The 18,615-nt window shown below is 55.8% G+C and overlaps 1 protein-coding gene and 1 long non-coding RNA gene across 2 annotated transcripts; one reads left to right on the top strand and one right to left on the bottom strand.

Moving 5' to 3' along the window:
- Positions 1-8,128: 8,128 nt before the first annotated feature.
- ECHS1 (enoyl-CoA hydratase, short chain 1) lies at positions 8,129-15,391 on the bottom strand. The gene is made up of 8 exons (XM_059051874.2): positions 15,218-15,391; positions 13,853-14,050; positions 13,257-13,384; positions 12,325-12,424; positions 11,002-11,106; positions 10,459-10,578; positions 9,278-9,345; positions 8,129-8,280 (listed from the first exon to the last, which is right to left on the bottom strand). The coding sequence occupies exons 1-8, from the start codon at positions 15,303-15,305 to the stop codon at positions 8,215-8,217; spliced, it is 873 nt and encodes a 290-aa protein (XP_058907857.1). The 5' UTR covers positions 15,306-15,391; the 3' UTR covers positions 8,129-8,214.
- A 6-nt stretch (positions 15,392-15,397) lies between these two features.
- LOC136793433 (uncharacterized) lies at positions 15,398-18,294 on the top strand. The gene is made up of 3 exons (XR_010838693.1): positions 15,398-15,478; positions 16,817-16,909; positions 17,970-18,294. It is a non-coding gene; the product is annotated as an uncharacterized lncRNA (long non-coding RNA).
- Positions 18,295-18,615: the final 321 nt, after the last annotated feature.

Genomic DNA, 18,615 nt, shown 5'->3' with positions numbered 1-18,615 from the left:
TGCAGAGTGACCGCTGGTGGGTGAGAGGCATCCAGGCAGGGAATGAGACAACTGAGGTCATTCCCGGGAGCCGCAGCTCTGGCTTCCCTGACGCAGTGGTCCTGCCGGGGACCCTGGACGCTGCACCTGCGTCTTGGGGCACAGGCTTTTGGCCAGGCGGTGCCCATTGACCCTCATCCCCACACACCTGAGCTGCCCTGAGCCACAGAGCAACTGTGACCCACTGCACCTGTGGGACGTTCTTCCTCAGTGGACGGCTGGCAAGGGTGGTCTGTGCTCTTCCCTGAGTCTGAGCATTTGGTTGGACCCACGGCCCTTCTGGTGGGCACGGGGGCTCCCCAGCAGGAGCCCGGACCAAGTGCAAAGTACTGTCATACCGTGACTTACAGTCGGAAACACGCGTGCTCTTCACCCCTGATCCTGGCACAGAGCTCCTAAAACCCTCGGAATTTCCTGAGTGATGGGCGTGACAAAGTTATCCTCTGCTGTGTGACTGAGGTGACTCTGGGAAGGTCCCTAAGGATGGGGCCGTTTGCAGGGAACTGACCAGGAAGAGAGCTTTGGGACCTCCAGCCCCACGCCCAGACCTCGGGGAGGGGAGAGGGGCCGGGGGTCGGATCAATTGCCAGTGGCTAGTGACTGAATCAAACAGCCTGTGTAGTGAAGGCTCCACAGAAACCCAGAAGGATGGGTCTGGAGAGCTCCGGGTTGCTGAGCCCGTGGAGGTGCGGGGACAGGGGTGCTGGAGAGGGTACGGAAGCCCCTCCCCACACCTCGTCCACCTGGCTGGTCCTGAGTCCTATTCTTTTAGGATAAGCGGTGATCTAGGGAGTGAATGTTTCCCTGAGTTCTGTGAGCTGCTCTAGAAAACTAGCTGAGCCTGAGGAGGGTCAAGGGAACCCCCTATCTACAGCCGGTCGGTCAGAAGCCCGGGTGCCCCCTGGACTTGGGACTAGCATCTGGAGTGGGGCATCGTGCGGGGCAGTCCTGTGGGACTCAGCCCTGAACCTGCTGGGTCTGATGCGACCCGGGCAGGGGGGTCAGAACCAAGCGGACTGCGGGACACCGGCTGGTGCCGAGGGGCTGCCCGGCGGTGGGGGGAACCCCTGCCCCTCCCCCCCCCACAGTGGAATTGGTGACCAGAGTCATTAAACGCCCTAGTGCCAAAATGGGCAAGACATTGACCATTCATGTCACCAAAGAAAACAGAAGGCACACACACCCATGAGAAGACGTTCAACATCATTGACGATCAGAGAACTCACCACTACAGTCCCCTGAGAGCGGCCCACGGGAAAGACCAGCAGCCAGGATGAGGACCAGGGGCTGGAATGCACATTCCCAGGGCTGGGGATGTAAAGCAGCTCAGCTGCTTTGGAAACAGTTTGGGAGTCTCTTACAAAGTCACACATACACATGCCCTACGGCCGAGCCTTGACCAGAGGTGTTTACTCCAGAAATGAAGGCCCGTGTGTGGCTGGAAGCGGCTGGCCGTGGGGTCAGGGGTGTGAGATTAGCACAGGCGGATCCTGGAGGGGAGAGGGGCCCGAGGGGGCGGGGAGGGCGGGGCCGCGTGTGGGGCGCATCCTGGAGGGGAGAGGGGCCAGAGGGGGCGGGTGGCATATAGGGGCGTGGCCCGGCGGGAGATGGGCGTGGCCTGAAGGGAGGGTCCCCCGGAGCGTGGAGGACTTGGGGTTGCGTGGGCCGCCTCGGGGCGGGGCCGACCCCAGCCTAGCCCCGCAGGCGCCGCCTTTCGAGGCTTCGCTTTCCCGGCCAGGTCCAGGACCCGGGCACGCACGTGTGTTTGTGTTGGAGCTCCCCAGCGCCCTCCGCGCGTGAAGGCCTCCTCTCCAGCCCCCATTCCGCCCCCAGGCCTTGGGGACTCGTCCCCCACCCCCTCCAGCCCGCAGGGCCCGTGGTGCCCTGGGGTGGGGAGGGCTGGGTGGCGGCACAGGGAGGACTTACTCCTTCACCCAACACCGTTCACACTGGAAGGACCCTGAGGGCAGGTGGGTGCGACCTCTGGGCCAAGCGAGTGTGCTGAGAGCACCCCTACGCTGTCTTCCAGGTGTCAGCCTGCCGAGACCCCTCAGGTACCTGGCTAGGGTGCCGCACCCCTGCCCAGGGAAGCAGTGCTCTGACTCCCCGTAGGGGCCCCAGCGACCTGGGCTCCACAGGACCCCCCCCATCCCCGCCCCCACGCCCCCCAACACTAGGTGTCTTGATTTTGGGGGGGAGAGATCACCTTCAGCTGGCTGGCCAGCTGAGGTGCATATAAAAGGAATGATTTCAAGGAGCCCATACATCTTGCATCTTCCCATACATAGGAAAGCACTAAATTCATTAACTTGAGATGTCTGGTTTTCTTTAATTAGCAGTAATATTTTGCTGTTCGGACTACCTGTTTTTTTGTTTTGTTTTGTTTGCAAAAACTCGTGTACATACGGGCTCCTCCTGTTACCCGAAAACTGGGTTCACCTCTCGGTGGGTGTCGAGCCGAAAGACACAGCGAAGCCAGCAAAGATCCGGAGAAGGAAGGATTTATCACAGCAAGTAAGGAGAGCGCTGGGGATCTTTCCCAAAGCAGCGCCTCCCGCCAGCACAGCTGGGGAAGTTTTAAGCTAGGGCACATGCATATTCAGGAAGGGGCTCGAGCAGAGAATTTAGCATAAAATTGGGGCAAAGGTCACGTCGACAGACTCAAGTCTTTGTTGATTTAAGTCAGGAAGGTCAACATCACCATTCCACCCTCCACCTGGGTAGGGACCTTAGTTCCTGCACAACTCAAGGTATATTATGATGTTTATCCCTTGAGGAGGAACTAGGACTCTGCTTTATGTCTGCCTTTTCTCTGTCCCTGTGTTCCTCTGTTTGCTTAACATCACTGATTACTGAGACCTGTTCAAGGGCAAAGCACCGGGGCCAGGCTTAGATCACAAAATGGCTTAGACCAAAACGGGTTCTCATATGTTCAGAAAGCCATTCCTGGTTCTCTTTCTCCGGGGACCCCCTGCCCTATCTGCTTACACTTCCTTACCTCTTCAGAACAGTCCCTGAGAGCTGAGAGGCTGTATCCTGGGCTTAAATCCTCAGCAAGTCCGCCGAATAAAGCATAATTCTCAACTTTTAGGTTGTGCATTTATTTCAGTCGACAGGTATGACTGTTTTCCCAACATGGCAGCACCGCCGCCATGTTGTATCTGACACGCCACAGTGAGTGATGCGCCTCCCCTGAGGCGGGTTTGTCCCCTTCCTTGAACCAGGTGGACCTTTGTAACTGCCTCCAATAGAATGCTGCACATGCTGCTGCCTGGCTTCTGGGGGCAGGTCATAAAAGGCAGTAAGGTGGGACTTCCCTGGTGGCACAGTGGTTAAAGAATCCACCTGCCAATGCAGGGGACACGGGTTCGAGCCCTGGTCCGGGAAGATCCCACATGCCGCGGAGCAATTAAGCCCGTGCGCCACAACTACTGAAGCCCGCACGCCTAGAGCCCATGCTCCGCAACAACAGAAGCTGCTGCAATGAGAAGCCCAGGCAGCTCAATGAAGAGTAGCCCCCACTCACCGCAACTAGAGAAAGCCCACGCACAGCAATGAAGATCCAACACAGCCAAAAAAATAAAAAAGTCAGTATGGCTTCCTCCTGATTCTCTCTTCAGAACACTTGCCCTGGTGTTATAATCAAATGCAACTGAGAAAAATCTCCCGAGGAGACAAAACCAGTTAGACAGCACAATTTAATTTAGTTTATTTTGCAGGACAAGAAAGGTCAACTTGAGCTGGGACAGTTCTTGCTTATGCCTCTGAAAATCATAAGCAAACCTTAAATAGTTCTCCCAATTGGCATGAGGTAACCACTAACCAACTCTCTTTCATTTAAGAAAATTTGAACCTTGTAACCGATCACTATAAAGAATCACTGCCCTCACACTATATAGGCCGCTTTGTAACAACATCCTCTGAGCCTCATTCCACGTTTTGGTTTGAGTACTCTGGTTTGCAAACTGTCTTTCTGGTGTGTGCACAATACACTTTTACTAATCTCTACCTAAGTCATTTGTTGGTTTTACTTCTGCTTTTTGTGAACTTCTGACACTGGGAATGCAGACACGGTACTGGCAGGAAGCCAAGGGAATGAACGTGGTGAGCCCTCCCGTGGGCATTCGGCCCACAGCCCCAGCTCAGCCCAGGGATGCTGCATCAACCACGAGGCCAGGGAGCGATTGCTCAGGCGGGGATCCAGCTGAGGCCCCAGACTTTTGTGGAGCAGAGACAAACTGGCCCATGGTGGTCTGTCTGGATTCCTGACCCATACAGACCGAGAAAGGAGAACTGATGACTGCTCCTTTAAGCCACCGAGCTTAGGGATAATTTATTATGCAGCAGTAGCTGACTAATGCAGGTGGCTCCTGTGCCCTGCCGAAATGTCACCAAAAGCCCTGCTGACACTGCCCTTGGCCTTCAACCCTGTGTCTGCTCTCTCTCTACCCTGCTCCACACATGCAGGCTTGAGTGCAGACCCCAGGGCAGATGCCCGTGCCTGCACCGGCCGGATCATACCCCCGCTTAAGAACCCAAAACCTAACTTCACTGCCCAGCCTGCAAATGTGCTCTCGCTCAGGCCAGCTGGCTCTGAGCCCTCCAGGCTCTGGCCCTCCTTACAGGGCTGCCCGATTTGCCTGCCGGCCACCCGAGTACTTACTGCTGCCTGTGCCGCAGGAAACAGCCCAATCCAGAGCGGGGACAGGCCAGGCTCTCTCCCCTCGGAGCCTGCCCCCTTCCACCTCATTCCCAAATGGACCCTCAGCCCTGCGGTGACACGCCCGGAGGCCTGGCAGCTCCTGCGGAAGTTCTGCACGTGAAAGATGGCAGAGAAGCTGAAGTCTGCAGACAACCCACGACCGCTGCCCGGCCCTGGGGAGCCTCGCTGGTCCAGGAAGCTGCCCAGGGACGTGGTCAGCAGCGCCCACGCGCAGGCCGCCCACAGTGGCCAATTCCACCCAGTGTGAGCAGTTTCTACTCCAAAACCTGCGTGGAGAGACTTGACGTGAACATTCCCTGACGCTTATCTTTTTAGTAGGAATATAAGAGGGAAAAGCCAATTTTATAGAGATAGATGAGAATGAAAGGTCTCAGCTTCAAAAACAAATCAAAACCCCCAAACAATATGGGGTCAGAGGTCAATTAACTCAAGAGGGAGTGGAGGGCTCTCTGGGGCTTGTGGTCCTCGAAGTCCCGCTGGGGTTTGTCTTCAACCCTGTCACCCACAGCAAAGCACAGTCACACCATTGGATGGTCCCCAGTCTCCCCCAAGCCTGAGGCCACCACGCAGCCTGAAGAGAAGATCCTGTTCCCCGGGCCTGGGCGTGGGGCCCCGTCCCTGCCACGTTCTGGAACCCAAACGACCCTGCGGGTGCAGACCTTTGAGACACACACACTCTCACGTGCGGGTTCCACGTCGAGCCCTTCCTCGGCTTCCGGCTGAGCCGCCGAGAGAAGGGTACCCGCGAGTTGTGAGGGACGGGCCCCTCACAACTGGCCCCCCAGCACTTGGGGCTCCGTTGCTCGGAGTCGGTTATGAAGGCCACCACCCAACGCGTGTGAAAGATTGAACTAATGCACAGACTTTCTCAACTTTAAGGTTTCCTCCTGCACACGCCTCTGCTTGTTCATTCTAGATGGTACATCACTAGTGCAAACCCCGGTTACACAGCTTTAATAAATGGGGTTCCCACCTCTACTGCCATGAAGACCACCCAGCTGGGCCCGGCCTTCCTGACCCCAGGGGAGCCTGATCTTACGGTCCCCTCGTACCTACACTCTTTTGCCCACCGTTCAAGGGCGACTCCGTCAGAACTCAGTGTCTGCTGTCTGGGGCGGGTCTGTCCTGTATAATAGAACCACTGCGCCCTTCTCAAACTCCTGACCACAGCACACACTGCAGAGCGACAGGGCCTGGGTGGAGACTGCAGAGCTAATCCCCCCGGGCCGGCGGTCAGCGGAGCAATTCTTTCTGGGCCCCCGTCCCCAGCTGTGCAAATATGACCAGAGCACAGGGCGAGTCATCGAAGGTGCTGGGAGGCCAGAGCGCCACAGGCCATCTCAGCTCTTCCTCAGATGCAGGTGGGTCTCTCTTGGGTGTTCAGCATGGGTCCTGGCTTGGGGGATGGTACACACTCTGGGCCCAGCCCTGCCCAAGGCCATGACTGCAATCCCACATGCAGAAACCTCTGCTGCGCAGGCGGGTCAACAGGCTACCTGCCCACGACTGGCTGTAGGACAAGGTGGAGGAAACGCCTATACCAGGTGCTCAGGTCTTCGCTGGGTGGCGGCTCCCGGAGGAGGGCTCTGAGGCCCGATTCCCAGGACAGGCAGGTGCGCGTCTCACCGTGGAGCACCTGCTTAGGCAGAGCTCTGCCCTGGGCTCTGAGCGGCACCCGTCACGCCGACAGCTGAGGCGCTCTCCGCAGAGCAAGACTGATGGGGCGGGGCTGGCGGTGCAATGAAGCCAGCAGAGCTCACCCCTCACCTGGCCGTCTGTTCACCTGCAGCACCAAGAGGCAGGGGGATCCTCACGGTGCCAGCGTCTGCTCCCAGACGTGCAGCTGTTCTGGCCTCACCTTGGAGGGTCTGAGGACATTCTGAAGCCGGGGGGCCCTGACCCAGGCCAGCGACTGCCCCCTTCACCCGTGCAGCCCTCCCAGGCAGCAGGAGGACAAGGGCCTTTATCCCGTGCTCCAGGACTCATACGACTCCCCCCCTGGACACTGCTGGTGTAAAATGGAGGGTTTCGAGTTCCGAGCTGGGCTGTGACCTGAGGATTAAACAGCAGACGTCTGGTCGGGGCACAGGTGTTTCCCGGTACCTCGGTCACTCATTCACCCAGCGTCCTGCAAGGTGCCTGACACTGCACGGTGACCTGGGGGACGCAGCTGGCCCACCCGGGGATGAGGCCACCAGAGGAACCTTGGTGGGTAAACTCTACGTCCTCCCACAGCAAAGGGCGCTAACTAACCCTGCGCCGGGTCTGGGAAAATGCATTTTAAACCGACGCCCCAGGGATTCCGACACAAGCAGTCCTCACACCAATCTGGGAGCCTCGGCCCCCAGCAGCCCAGCCCCACAGGGCAGCCCTTCCCTTCCAGACGCCCTCGAGCTGAAATGCAAGGATTCGTGCAGGGCACGTTCGCTGCACCGCCGCCACGACGGCTCTGAAACAAGAACCTGGACACGGTCTAAACATCCAACACCATGTGAATAAGCAGATCACAACACATACACGTCATGAAATATTTCAGGGCCACTGAAAAGAATGCTAGTAGGAATAGTATTCGGCCATGAAACGAAATGAAACCGTTAGTGCTACAACCTGATGGACCTTGGGAATATTACATTGAATCCAGTGACAGAAAGTGGAATAGCGGTCCCCAGGGCCGGGGGCTGGAGTAGGGAATTCGTGTTGAAGGGGTATGGTTTCTGTCTGGGGTGATGAAACAGTCTGGAGCTGAAGAAGACTGTGCATACACTGAATGCCGCTCAAATGTACGTTTAAAAATGGGTAAAACGAAAAAAAATGCTAGCCGAACAAAAGAATAGGGTGCATTCGTGTGACAGAAGCAGAAGCTGATCAGTGCACCTTGCAGAAACATGTACATGGAGAACCATTTTTGTACAAAGAAAACTGAATTTCACACCGGAGCATGTGTTCACGCACGTGGGTACAGAAAGACATCTCGAAAGCCACGACCCTGTGAACAGTGGTGGCCCTCGGAACGGGATGTGGGTGCCTTACTTTAAGAACCTTGTTCTGTTTGACTGTTGTTACTGAGAATGACAAACAAACGTTTTTAAAAAGTGACAAAAAATTCAAATCTAGCGGCAACTAAAAGAAAGGCACAATGTGACCTGAAGTTTGTCATTTAGTCAAGAGCGCGTCTCTTTGAAGGCCCAGCAGTGAGGCCATCCCTCTGAGCGGCCACGTCCACCGGCTGCAAACGACACCGCGACCAAGCTGGGGGTCCTCACGAGAGCCGGGTGAAGGCCAACTGCTGCTTGGTGGGGCGAGAGCCCACACAGCCCCCCAGGGCCCCTCACAGCTGGAGAGAAGCTGTGTGTCACTGACACTGCGTTTGAAAGAGAAGGATTTATTTGCTTCAGAAGCTGACAGGCTGTGTCTTTCCTCTTTCACTCGAGGTGCTGAGGCAGAGGCAGCTCTCACTGGTCTTTGAAGCTGGCCTTTCTCTTCTCCACAAACGCGGACATCCCTTCTTTCCGGTCTTCCTGGTGAGAGGAGGGGAAAGGCAGAGGTGCACGGAGATGGTCGCTCTGCATGGAGCCCAGGCGCGAGGCTCTGCCGTGTCAGGGCTGCTCACTGCCTGCTGGGCTCCGCCCTGCCCTCGGCTGTCCTCTCACCGGGCTCCGCGGCGGGATCACCCCGAAAACTGTGAATGCTCCCGATTCCCAGGGGCAGCTTGGGAATGGGTATTTTTCCATTAAGCACCCCCGCCCCGCCTTTGGGATGGTCATTCGGGAACCACTAACCTATGACTCGAATAAACTCCCATCTACAGAGAACCTCAGATTCATGTACTTGGGTCGTTCACCAAATCATGACCTGGATTTAGCTGTGCTCCAGGTCAGGCGGTGTCCCGAGGGTCAGGAAGCAGGACACGAGAATCCAAGCTCTACCTCTGCATACCTTCCTCTGTGTGCACATATGCACACATGCATGCAATCACACACATGTGCACACACGCTCTGCACTTCCTCAAGAGCGAAAGCCATCTTTAATCTTCCTTTTATAAAACACTTAGATATGACTTTCTGATAATAAAAGGTCATTTTGATGACTATCAAGAGAATGATTTCCTTTGAGTTACTGGCAGATATCCTAGAAAATAATGCTCCAAGGCTGCAGATTACAGTATTATGATACATTCGAGCCCCATTCCAAGTAACCGGAACAATCTAGGAAAATTATGAGTAAATGGATTGCATTTTAAATACAGGAGTTGCTGTTTAAGGGTGCAATTTGTAAGATCTTTTGTAATAGGAAATAACCCTGTGTAAGTTTCTGTACTTTCGAACTTCCACACACTGTACTTACTTGAAAAACAAATCAATGCTCAGTGATAGAACACATGTGATCCAGCTACAGGGGAAGCTAAGAGTTCTGACTAAAGAGAAATGGTATTTAGTGATAAAACCTATAAGGAAATGCCAGGAACGTCTATGGCTGGACCGTGTGTGATTCTCCATGTGAATGAGGCTTACTTACGGTAGCAAAAGTTGAATAGAAGAGTTTCTTCTCTAACTTAATGCCCTCTGTTAATGTCATTTCAAAAGCTGAAAAAGAAAACCCTGAAGTTAGGAGCTGAGATGCCAGATGTGGGCAGAACTTTTTTGTGGAGGCAGGAAACACCTTTGGGGACTCATGTGGACGTTGACTTCACCGACGACGTTTAAAGTACAGCCTCCCTGCTCAAATGCACCACCCCAGCTGAGACGCCCAGTGAATACTGCTCCGGCCTCCCAGTGTCCTGCACGGGGACCTGGATGGAAGGTGGGATGGCAAACTCTGTCCAGTCACGAGAGGGCTGAGGAAGCCCACGACACTGAACTAAAAAAGCACGACAAATAATTAAGGACAACACCCAGAAAACAGAACTCTGTGCAGAACAGAGCGAGTCCCGGGCCATCTTTGCAGTCGAGGTGATGCAGGTGCGAGGCTCACGGAAGCGTTTCCTTGGCAGCACCTGTAGCTGGGTCCCCGTGGCCAGCGCCCAGCCAAGGTGACAGGTGCCTTGGGCCTTGCGGCACGTCCCCTCCCCTGCTGCATGCTCCACACCCTCCTGCTTGTGTGAACGCTCTGGCCGAGGCCGGGGGCCCGGGAGGCCGGTGGGCAGAGCGGCTTGCCGCGGGCACACACGGCTGTCCCAGCTCACAGTCCTCTTGACAGGCAACACGGAGCAAAGGAACAGCCTCACTCCAACGCTGAGAACAAGTCGCCATGTTAACACTCATGCAGTTCTGAGGAGGGGCGGTCAGAGCTGCTCCGCTGGCAGACAGAGGACGCCCAGTCCACATCGACAGTCGGGGGCACGCTCTCTGCCCCCAGCTCATCCCCGACAGATGGGCGGAGCTGCTGGCCGAGAGGAGCCTCTTCCTCCCGGGTTCCCCAGGTGACACTTCCTGGGCTTCCTCTGCACGCCAGCGCCAGCCCCCTGCCGCCTGTCCCCCAGGCTGGCCCTGTTCTCAGGTCCTGCTTCCAAGGGGAGTGCAGGCCATTTCAACAGAATTTGTGAGCGAGCAACTAGAAACTAGGACTCTACGAAGAGCCAAAATCGAAATACCAAGAACCCTAACAATTTTTGTCCAGACTGGTTAAGATGCATAATTCTGACCCCAAATTGTCAAGCCTCACAACTACTGTGCGGCCTTCTCCACTCTCCTCCCTACCTGCATTCACGGATTCTTTGGCCATCGCTGTTACAATTTTAGAGTTGCTGGCAATTTTTTCTGCACACTTTATGGCTTCTTCCACCAGTGTCTCAACAGGAAAAATTTTGCTTACAAGACCTAAAACACAAAAAAGTAAACAACACGTGGAAGCAGCTGGTTCTTGTTCTCTAAGCCACAGCACAGGCCTCTGGGTGCCGACAAGGCAGCAGGGATACAGGAAAGGGGCCACGGTGTCCCCTGGTAGGGCCGCCCCCCTTGGTTGCTGCGGCCACTGGGGGTCCAGGAGAGGGTGTGCCTGCGGAGGGTCTCGGAGACCCTGTTGCTCACGTTGGCTCTGGGAGGCAGGGTGGTTTCACTATTGCTCTTTAACCTGCATGCATGTCTCAGTCACTCCTTTGAGCACGAAAGGCAGTGAGTCTCCTGGGCTCCCAGGACACGGGAAACCTCTGTGCTGATCACCGGTGGGAGCCCCTGGACGCAGCCCTCCGCCCTCCACTCAGCTTGCTGAGGGCGCAGCTCCACGGAGGCTGTGGCCCGTACCTGCTTGCTTGGCATCGTGGGCCGAGATCCGGTCACCGGTGAGGACCATCTCCATGGCCAGGGACTTTCCGACGGCACGGGTCAGTCTCTGGGTGCCCCCTGCACCTGCAGGGCAGACGGCTGCTGGGCACGGCTGGCTCTGCAGCCAGGATGCACAGACGTACTGTCCCCAAGTGCCCCAGGGCTGAAGATGGGTCCCTTGGGTGGGGTGGGCGGGCAGAGCCCAGGCGTCCAGCAGGTGGAGAAGCTGGGGGAGGCCCGAGACTCCACAGGGGAGGCTCCTTTCCACACTCGAGCCACCCCGCCGGGTGCCCTGAGTCCCCTGCACCAGCACCTCTCATGCAGGAGTCAGACTAAGGACAGACACAAGGAGCTCGTGGCCCAGGGCCCCACGCCCTGACCCAACCCGAGGGCAGCCGGGGGCGGCCTCCCAGCACGGCTTGCTCTGTTCCAGGTGTGGGATAGCACCTCCCCGGGCCCCGCGCCCTGCCCCCTCCTGCTTACTCCACGGCCTCTAGCTGGAAAGAGAGCCGCCTGCCTGGTCATCCACCCATGGTGAACCCCAGGGCTGCCAGGCTGAGCCAAGGAGCCACCTGAGGGGGGAACCCACAGTCCAGCAGACTCGGACACTGCCTCAATGCAGTGGAGACCTCAGGCACTGGGATGGGAAGACCCTGGTGGTCACCCTCAGCTGACCCCAGACACCCTCTCCTGACCCCACGGCTGCTCCCTGCCCAGCCCAGCTGGCTCGGGAGAGGCCTGGGCTCCAGGCTCTACACCCAGGGCAGAGACCCTGTGGGGACACAGCCCAGAGTCCTCGTCAGGTGGACCGAGGGGCAGAGGTGTCACTGTTGGCCCACTGATCCAGGCGCCCTGCCCATGGGGGATCTGATTCCCTGCTCTGAACCTGGGTGAGCCATGGGACTCGCTCTGGCCACCGAAACGTGAGCTCTCAGTATTGGCCCGTGGTCACTGTGTTCTTTTCTCTGAGCTGCTGACCAATAAAGACCAAGCGCAGATGTGGCTCACAAGCAAGACTCGCTGCGGTTAGAATCCACCGTGTGGTCAGCCTTCCCTATTCGTGTCGGACAAGGGACCCGGCCACTCCAGAGGAGCCGGCACGGCTCCGAGGCCCCCAAACCACTCTCAGCGCTGCTGTGCCCACGTGACCTTAGTGTGCTGACAGGCAGCCACCGTCCAGGCTCACACGACAGCCCCACGTGCTTTTGTCTGACACTGGAACAGCCCAAATGCCCCCAAGACGTGGGCAGATTGTGGACGATGACTTGAAGAACCGATGCCAAAGCTACCATCAGTCTTTACCTGGGATGGTTCCTATTAGGATCTCTGGCTGCCCAAACTGGGCTTTCTCTCCAGCATAAATGATGTCACACATCATGGCAAGTTCACAGCCACCGCCAAGCTACAAAACACGAGGTACCACGGAGGAACCCAGTCAAAAATCACTGTTTGCTTATTTGAATTTTCTATTGAAGTGAAACACAGTCTAGGGTACAGCAAAGATTAACACAGAGATGCAAAGTGAGTTAACTGTTCCCACAAATTACCTACACAGCTGATGCCAGCAAACTTTCTGTAAAGGGCCAGACGGCAAATGCTTGTGGCTTTGCAGGTCCTACAGTGTCTCTCGTGGCCACGCCACTCTCTGCCGTGGGGGCTCGAAGGCAGCCAGGAGGGGGAGAACGGACGGCCATAAACTCTGCCCGCTGACCCGCTCACCCCAAGGGAGTTTTACTAAGGAATCGTGAGTTCAAACGCCCTCCTGCCTTCTCTACAGGCCACAACCAGTCCCAGAGCCTCTGAGCTGTCCAGGTGCCTATAGGAGACCCCGATGGACCAAACAGGGGAGGCAGAGCTTTCAACAGTAGTGAAAGAGGTTAGTTTACAGGGCAGTGCAGGTTGGAAAGTCATCAAAACTGCCCAGAGAGCCAACATGGGTGCCCTTAACCTTGCAGTGGGGGAAGAGCACTGCCGGGGAGCCTCAGGACTGGGGGGACTTTACTAACAAAGGAATCTGAAGCCCAACAGCTGAATCCCCACTAACACAGCAGATGCTGAAATACCTCCTCCCTTTACAGTTCTTGGCTCTTCAGAATCACTGGTCAGAAAAGGCCTGTGAGCCTGGGAATGAGACTCAGGTCTCCCCCAGATAAAAATCAGTTCTACTGCACACTCAGAAGTACAATTCCTTCAGGTGTTCTGAGTGCAAGGAGGTGGCATGGGCGGGTACTCACGGCGTAGCCATTGACAGCAGCTATGACTGGCTTCTTGACCCGAGAGAGTAGGTCCCAGTGGCTCAAGAACTTTCTGGAGTAGCAGTCCTGGAACGTGAGATTCTGCATTTCCTTGATGTCGGCTCCAGCTGTGGTGGAAATGAAGTTCCGGTTACCAGAGCAGAGACCCCACACTGACAGGTAGCTACTGAGTGTGCCCCACCAGCAGGCACCAAGGGTTGCAGGGGACGGCCACGTGGACACACAGCTGGGCAGTGGGGACAGTGCGATACGCTGTGACACGAGCTGACTGAGGTGATGCAGAGGGATGTAGACAGGAAACAGAGCGGAGGGGGACTCAGAAGAGGCAGGGCTCACTCACTAGTCACTCGCACCCCAGACGTGACTGACCCTGAACAGACTGGTTTTGCTGGCGGAGCCCACTCGACGTTAAGTCAGAGGCCTCCAAGCGGCCTAGGAGTTGGTCTGCTTTATGTAAATAAGCCCCCAAGTCGCAGAGCCTTCCTGATGCATTCGCGGAGGTGTAAGGCTGCCTGCCTCACGCCACGGGTGTGACCGCACACCCGGGCAGCCTGCCACCACCCTGCCCGCCTCACCTGCAAACGCCTTCTCCCCGCCCGTGAGGACGATGGCCCCCACAGCCGGGTCCTCCTCGAAGGCCTGTAGCGCCTGGTTGAGCTCCACGATCAGGCCATCGCAGAGCGCGTTGAGTGCCTTGGGGCGGTTCAGCTGGACCAACCCCACGTTGCCGTTCTTCCCCTTCTTGGCTGTGATGATGTATTCAGAGGCTGCGCCTGGGGGGAGAGGGGAAAAGGGGATGTGCACTCACGGAGGCACCAAACTGGGGGGATGCACCCGTCAGTGGACAGAGTGACCCTGACAGGACCCCTGAGGGCCCCCGCTCAGTCCCGGGTGGCTGCATCATGCAGCTTGCGGCTGCATGGGTGGTTTTTACAGTGCTCTCTGCTTTCACGGACGTTGGAACATTTCCTTAAGTTAAAAAAAACCAGCAATGAAGAGCAGCCTTCCTTCTCCTGAATGCCTTGGTCGGCGCTTCCCAGGACACGCACTAGAGACAGCCTGGGATCCTGTAGAAACAAGGGATGAGAAAACGCCTTCTTTAAACAAATGCCAACTAGGTGAGAGCGATTAAGCTGCAAACAGAACAGAGTTCCAGCCCTGCTGGGTGAACAGTCTGGTGGGAAGCACACAGGCAAAGGGCAACTGCCAGGGCCTGGGCGGGGGGCAGCCCGCTCAGAGCTGGGGCCAGCAATGACCTGGAGAAGAAGGTTAGCCAAGGTGGTGGCTTCCTTGAATGGGGAATCAGGGATCACGGTACCTATCCCATGCGCTTGCGGGGAAGTGACTGAAATCATACGCGTAAAGGCAGCATGCCTGTCACATACAAGACCAGGAATGATGGCTGGGTACAGGTCAGGATGTAGAAGCGGGTGGTCAAAAAGAACTCAGGTAAACCCCACACGACTTGGTAGCTAGGTCAAGTGGACACACAGGTGAAGGAAGAGGCCGCAGAGATTCTTTCCCAGCGACATAGACATGGCCAAGAGTTCCTGCGAAATGCGGGGTGGGGTGGTGAGGGCGCTCAGGAAAGAGGAAGGGGGCGCCCAGCTGGCTGGGGTGGAGCAGCACCTGAAGGACACACCCGGGGAGAAGCAGTGGACATGGTGAGGCCTGGGCAGGAGGCACTGCAGGACAGCACGTGCGACCCTTTCCAATTGCAGAGGCGCTAACAGCACGTCCTCTTAAAGTCTGAGGACTTTCACACCGAACGCTGAAATGGCCAGAGGTGTCGGCACTCCATCCTGAGTCCCCGGAGTTGAGACGCTAGTGACCCCAAGGCTCCGCGAGCTCAGGAAGCAGGTGCTGGGAGGGGTCCGGCCCTGGGATGAGGGCCTGGAGGACCTCCACCGCGGGCCCGCCCCCCTCGGCCCCGCACTCACTCGAGGCGAAGGAGCGCGGCGCGGGGCAGCCGGGCCAAGTGCACAGCAGGGCGCGGACGCTGGGCTGCACGGCGCGCAGTGCGGCCATGGCTCTAGCGTGACGACAGTCCGCTCCGGCCGCCCGCCCCGCGGAGCCGCCCCCCGGCCGCGCCAGTCAGGGCCCGCCCCGCCCACGGGCCAGCATCGCGAGGCCTCGCAGGTCTCGCGAGATCAGCCGGTCGGCGGAAGTGGCTGGGGCGACGGACCAGTTTAGGAGCGAAGGTCAGGGTGCGCGGACAGGGCGCGGGGGGAGGGGGACCGGTGTCCAGGAGGAGGGGCCGGGGCGGGGACGAGGGGTGGAGGTTGAGGTTTAGGTTCGTCCCCTGGTCCGCGCCGCCTTTGGCGGACCCCAAGGCGTAGGAAGTAGCCCTGAAGACCTGAGAGCAAACCCTCCGGGCCGGCCGAGCCGTGGGGGTGGAAACACGCGTGGACCGCGCGCCGCAGCCCGAGCCCAGGGTGTGACCGCTCGGGGCCGGCCGGGACGCCCTCGTGGTCGGGAGGGACCGCCGGGAGGCCTCTAGAGTGCGCACCCTGGTCTCCTGGCGGAGCTGTATGCCGGCCTGCGCCGCCTCTGTACTTCAGGCCCCGGCAGTGCCCTTGGCCTTTGGCCCTTCCCGCCGTTTCCGGGAAACGGCGTGTGCCTGGGTGCGGGGTAAGCGGGTCGTCTCCGCACCCGGGTGACTGCGCCTCGAGCCACAGCTGGGTCCCGGACTCGCAGCTGGAGGCAGTGGCTGTGGGGCATGGAAAGCCAGACCTGCTGAGGACGGGTAGACTGGAGCTCGCTAGAGCTGGGCGGATACACCTGTGACCTGAAGTCAGCCCTCAGGGCACCGTGCAGTTGTAACCCGCGCAGAAAGCCAGACTGACAGAGGGCGTTTATAGGACACCAAGCAAAGGAGTGGGAGACACGCCTCAGATCCACTCAGACCAGCTCAGATAAGCCTCTGACCAACTTGGTCTTTGATTTAGGGGGATTTTTAAAAAGGGGAACAAAGAAAGAGGCTGGGATTCATCATCGTTTTGTGACATTTCTGTGACATTTCTGAATCTAGTTTCAGGAGTCAGGCTGTCTCTGGTTTACATTCTCAGGCCAGGCGGTCCATGGCTGGGGGGTCTGTGAGCTCATCTTGCCCTGAAGAAACAACCTGAGTTTGTAGATTAACGATGATGTCTGCAAGGCAATTGTAGAACATTCGCGATGTTATCAACAGCAGCCATCGCGGTCACCTGACTGGTTGATTAGTGTTCAGTTAGCACAGGATTGAGGTCAGAGGGGACAAGAAAGGGAATAAAGTTTTGGGTGGAGAGATGAATCATGAACTCAGTAAGGGAACTCCGTTTTAGGGGGACTTGGTTTCAATAGCACGGAGAAATCAGAGATAATACTGCTAAGCAGTGTGGGAAGGAGTTGAGAGGCAGAAGTTAGTGCTTAGACAAGGAAAAGATAATTTATTAACAAAATGCTTCCTTTTAGAGGCATCACATAACTGATTTTTTCATTGCCAAGCACTGTGGCAAACCTCTACCTCATTTCTCTTCCTGTCCCATTTCGTGGTGTAGGTGCTCACGGAGTCTGCACAGTGTTACTCAGAGCAGCTGCACGAGGTGGCTGAGGAACATTCTGCAACATTAAACAATTCCTAGCACTCAAATGTACGTATAGGTCTAGATGTAACACGAGTGCAGCATAACACTGACTCTTTACACTGGTAACTCGGTATCTATTGAACACTAGATTGTGAATAGCTTTATTTGTATGAAATAAGATGTAATTAAACTTTAACAATGAAATCATTTACTTAAATTACTTTGATTTATAAATTTCAAATGTTTAGACATATTATTGGCCTCCGTTTGTATTCGTGCCCAAGTTCTGCAAATTCAAGGGTGGAGATTAACATGGGGATTCCCTGGCGGTCCAGTGGTTAGGATGCCTTCACCGCTGGGGCCTGGGTTCCATCCTTGATCAGGGAACTAAGATCCCGGAAGCTGCGTGGGGCACCCCCCCCCAAAAGTCATCTACAAATAAAGAGCAAAATGGATATTTTCAGGTAAATAATAAAATCCAAATCAGAATTGAATACTCAGCAAAACTTTATTTCAGGGCTGAGGGTAGACTAAAGACATTTTCATGCAAAGAGAAACATTACCAAAACTTTACCAAAGGAGCCTCTGTCAGTATGGGCTGCAGTACTGTGACAGGTACCCAAGGGAAATGGCTCCGACGTAAAGGAAGTTTTTTTCTAACCCCCCAGGGCTGGTGTTGAGGTCAGGTGGCTGCTTTCTTTCATGAAGTAATTTAGGGACAAAAGCACAAGTGACAAAAGAAAAAAATATATAAATTGGACTTCACCAAAATTTAAAAAACTTTTGTGTTTCAGAGGATACAATGAAGAAAGTGAAAAGCCACCCCACAGAATGAGAGAAAAAATCTTGCAAATCATAGATCTGATAAGGGTTTTGTGTCTAGAATATATAAAGAATACTTTCAATTTGCTAAGCTAAAAAATAAAACAACCAGTTATCTTACCATTTTTCTCTATTTTATAGAGAAAAGGGAGGAAGTTGGGAGGGGTCGTTTAGAAGAAAAGTCAATTGGAGGAAAATGAGAGTTCAGGGTGATGAGAGTTCTCGTTGCCCTGGCAGCTGGGGCCGTCACTTTCCTGTAAGAGATGCAGTGAATCTCTTTCCTGTTGGTGATCCTTCTCCTTAGGTCTGTAATTGACAGGCAAGAGGTGCCTGCCTGGGCTTCCCTGGTGGCGCAGTGGTTGAGAATCCCCCTGCCAATGCAGGGGACGTGGGTTCGTGCCCCGGTCCGGGAAGATCCCACATGTCGCGGAGCAACTATGCCCGTGTGCCACAACTACTGGAGCCCGTGCTCCGCAACAAGAGAAGCCACCGCAATGAGAGGCCCGCGCACCGCAAAGAAGAGCAGCACCTGCTCGCCGCAACTAGAGAAAGCGCACAGCAGCGAAGGCCCAACGCAGCCAAAACTAAATAAAATAAAATTAAAATTAAAAAGGTATGAGAGCTCCCTCTGCTGGCCTCCCAACTCCATTTTAAACGAGGTTTTTCCCTTTATTAATTTCCACAAACTCAGTAATAAAAAGACAGAAAATGAGCAGAGGATGAACAGACATTTCTACAATGAAGATACACAAATGGCTGGTAAGCACACAAAAAGATGCTCAACACTGTTAGCCACTAGGGAAACGCAAATCAGTGGTATGAGATACCACTGCACACCTGCTAGGATGTCTATAGTCAGAAAAGGGAGGTAAATGTGAGGGCGTGGAAAAATTGGACCCTCATACAGTGCTGGTGGGAATGTAAAATGATGCAGTCACTTTGGGAAGTCT

The sequence above is a fragment of the Kogia breviceps genome, chromosome 2 (genome assembly GCF_026419965.1).
Source record: "Kogia breviceps isolate mKogBre1 chromosome 2, mKogBre1 haplotype 1, whole genome shotgun sequence".
NCBI lineage: Eukaryota > Metazoa > Chordata > Mammalia > Artiodactyla > Physeteridae > Kogia > Kogia breviceps.
This window is presented reverse-complemented; position numbering and strand designations above follow the sequence as displayed.

Coding starts and splice junctions, on each gene's coding strand:
- ECHS1 (XM_059051874.2), bottom strand. CDS start 15,305: ATGGCCGCACTGCGCGCCGTGCAGCCCAGCGTCCGCGCCCTGCTGTGC. Junction 12,425..13,256: donor CTGCTGTCAATGGCTACGCC/GTGAGTACCCGC, acceptor CGTGTTTTGTAG/CTTGGCGGTGGCTGTGAACT. Junction 11,107..12,324: donor CCTAATAGGAACCATCCCAG/GTAAAGACTGAT, acceptor TCTGCCCTGCAG/GTGCAGGGGGCACCCAGAGA.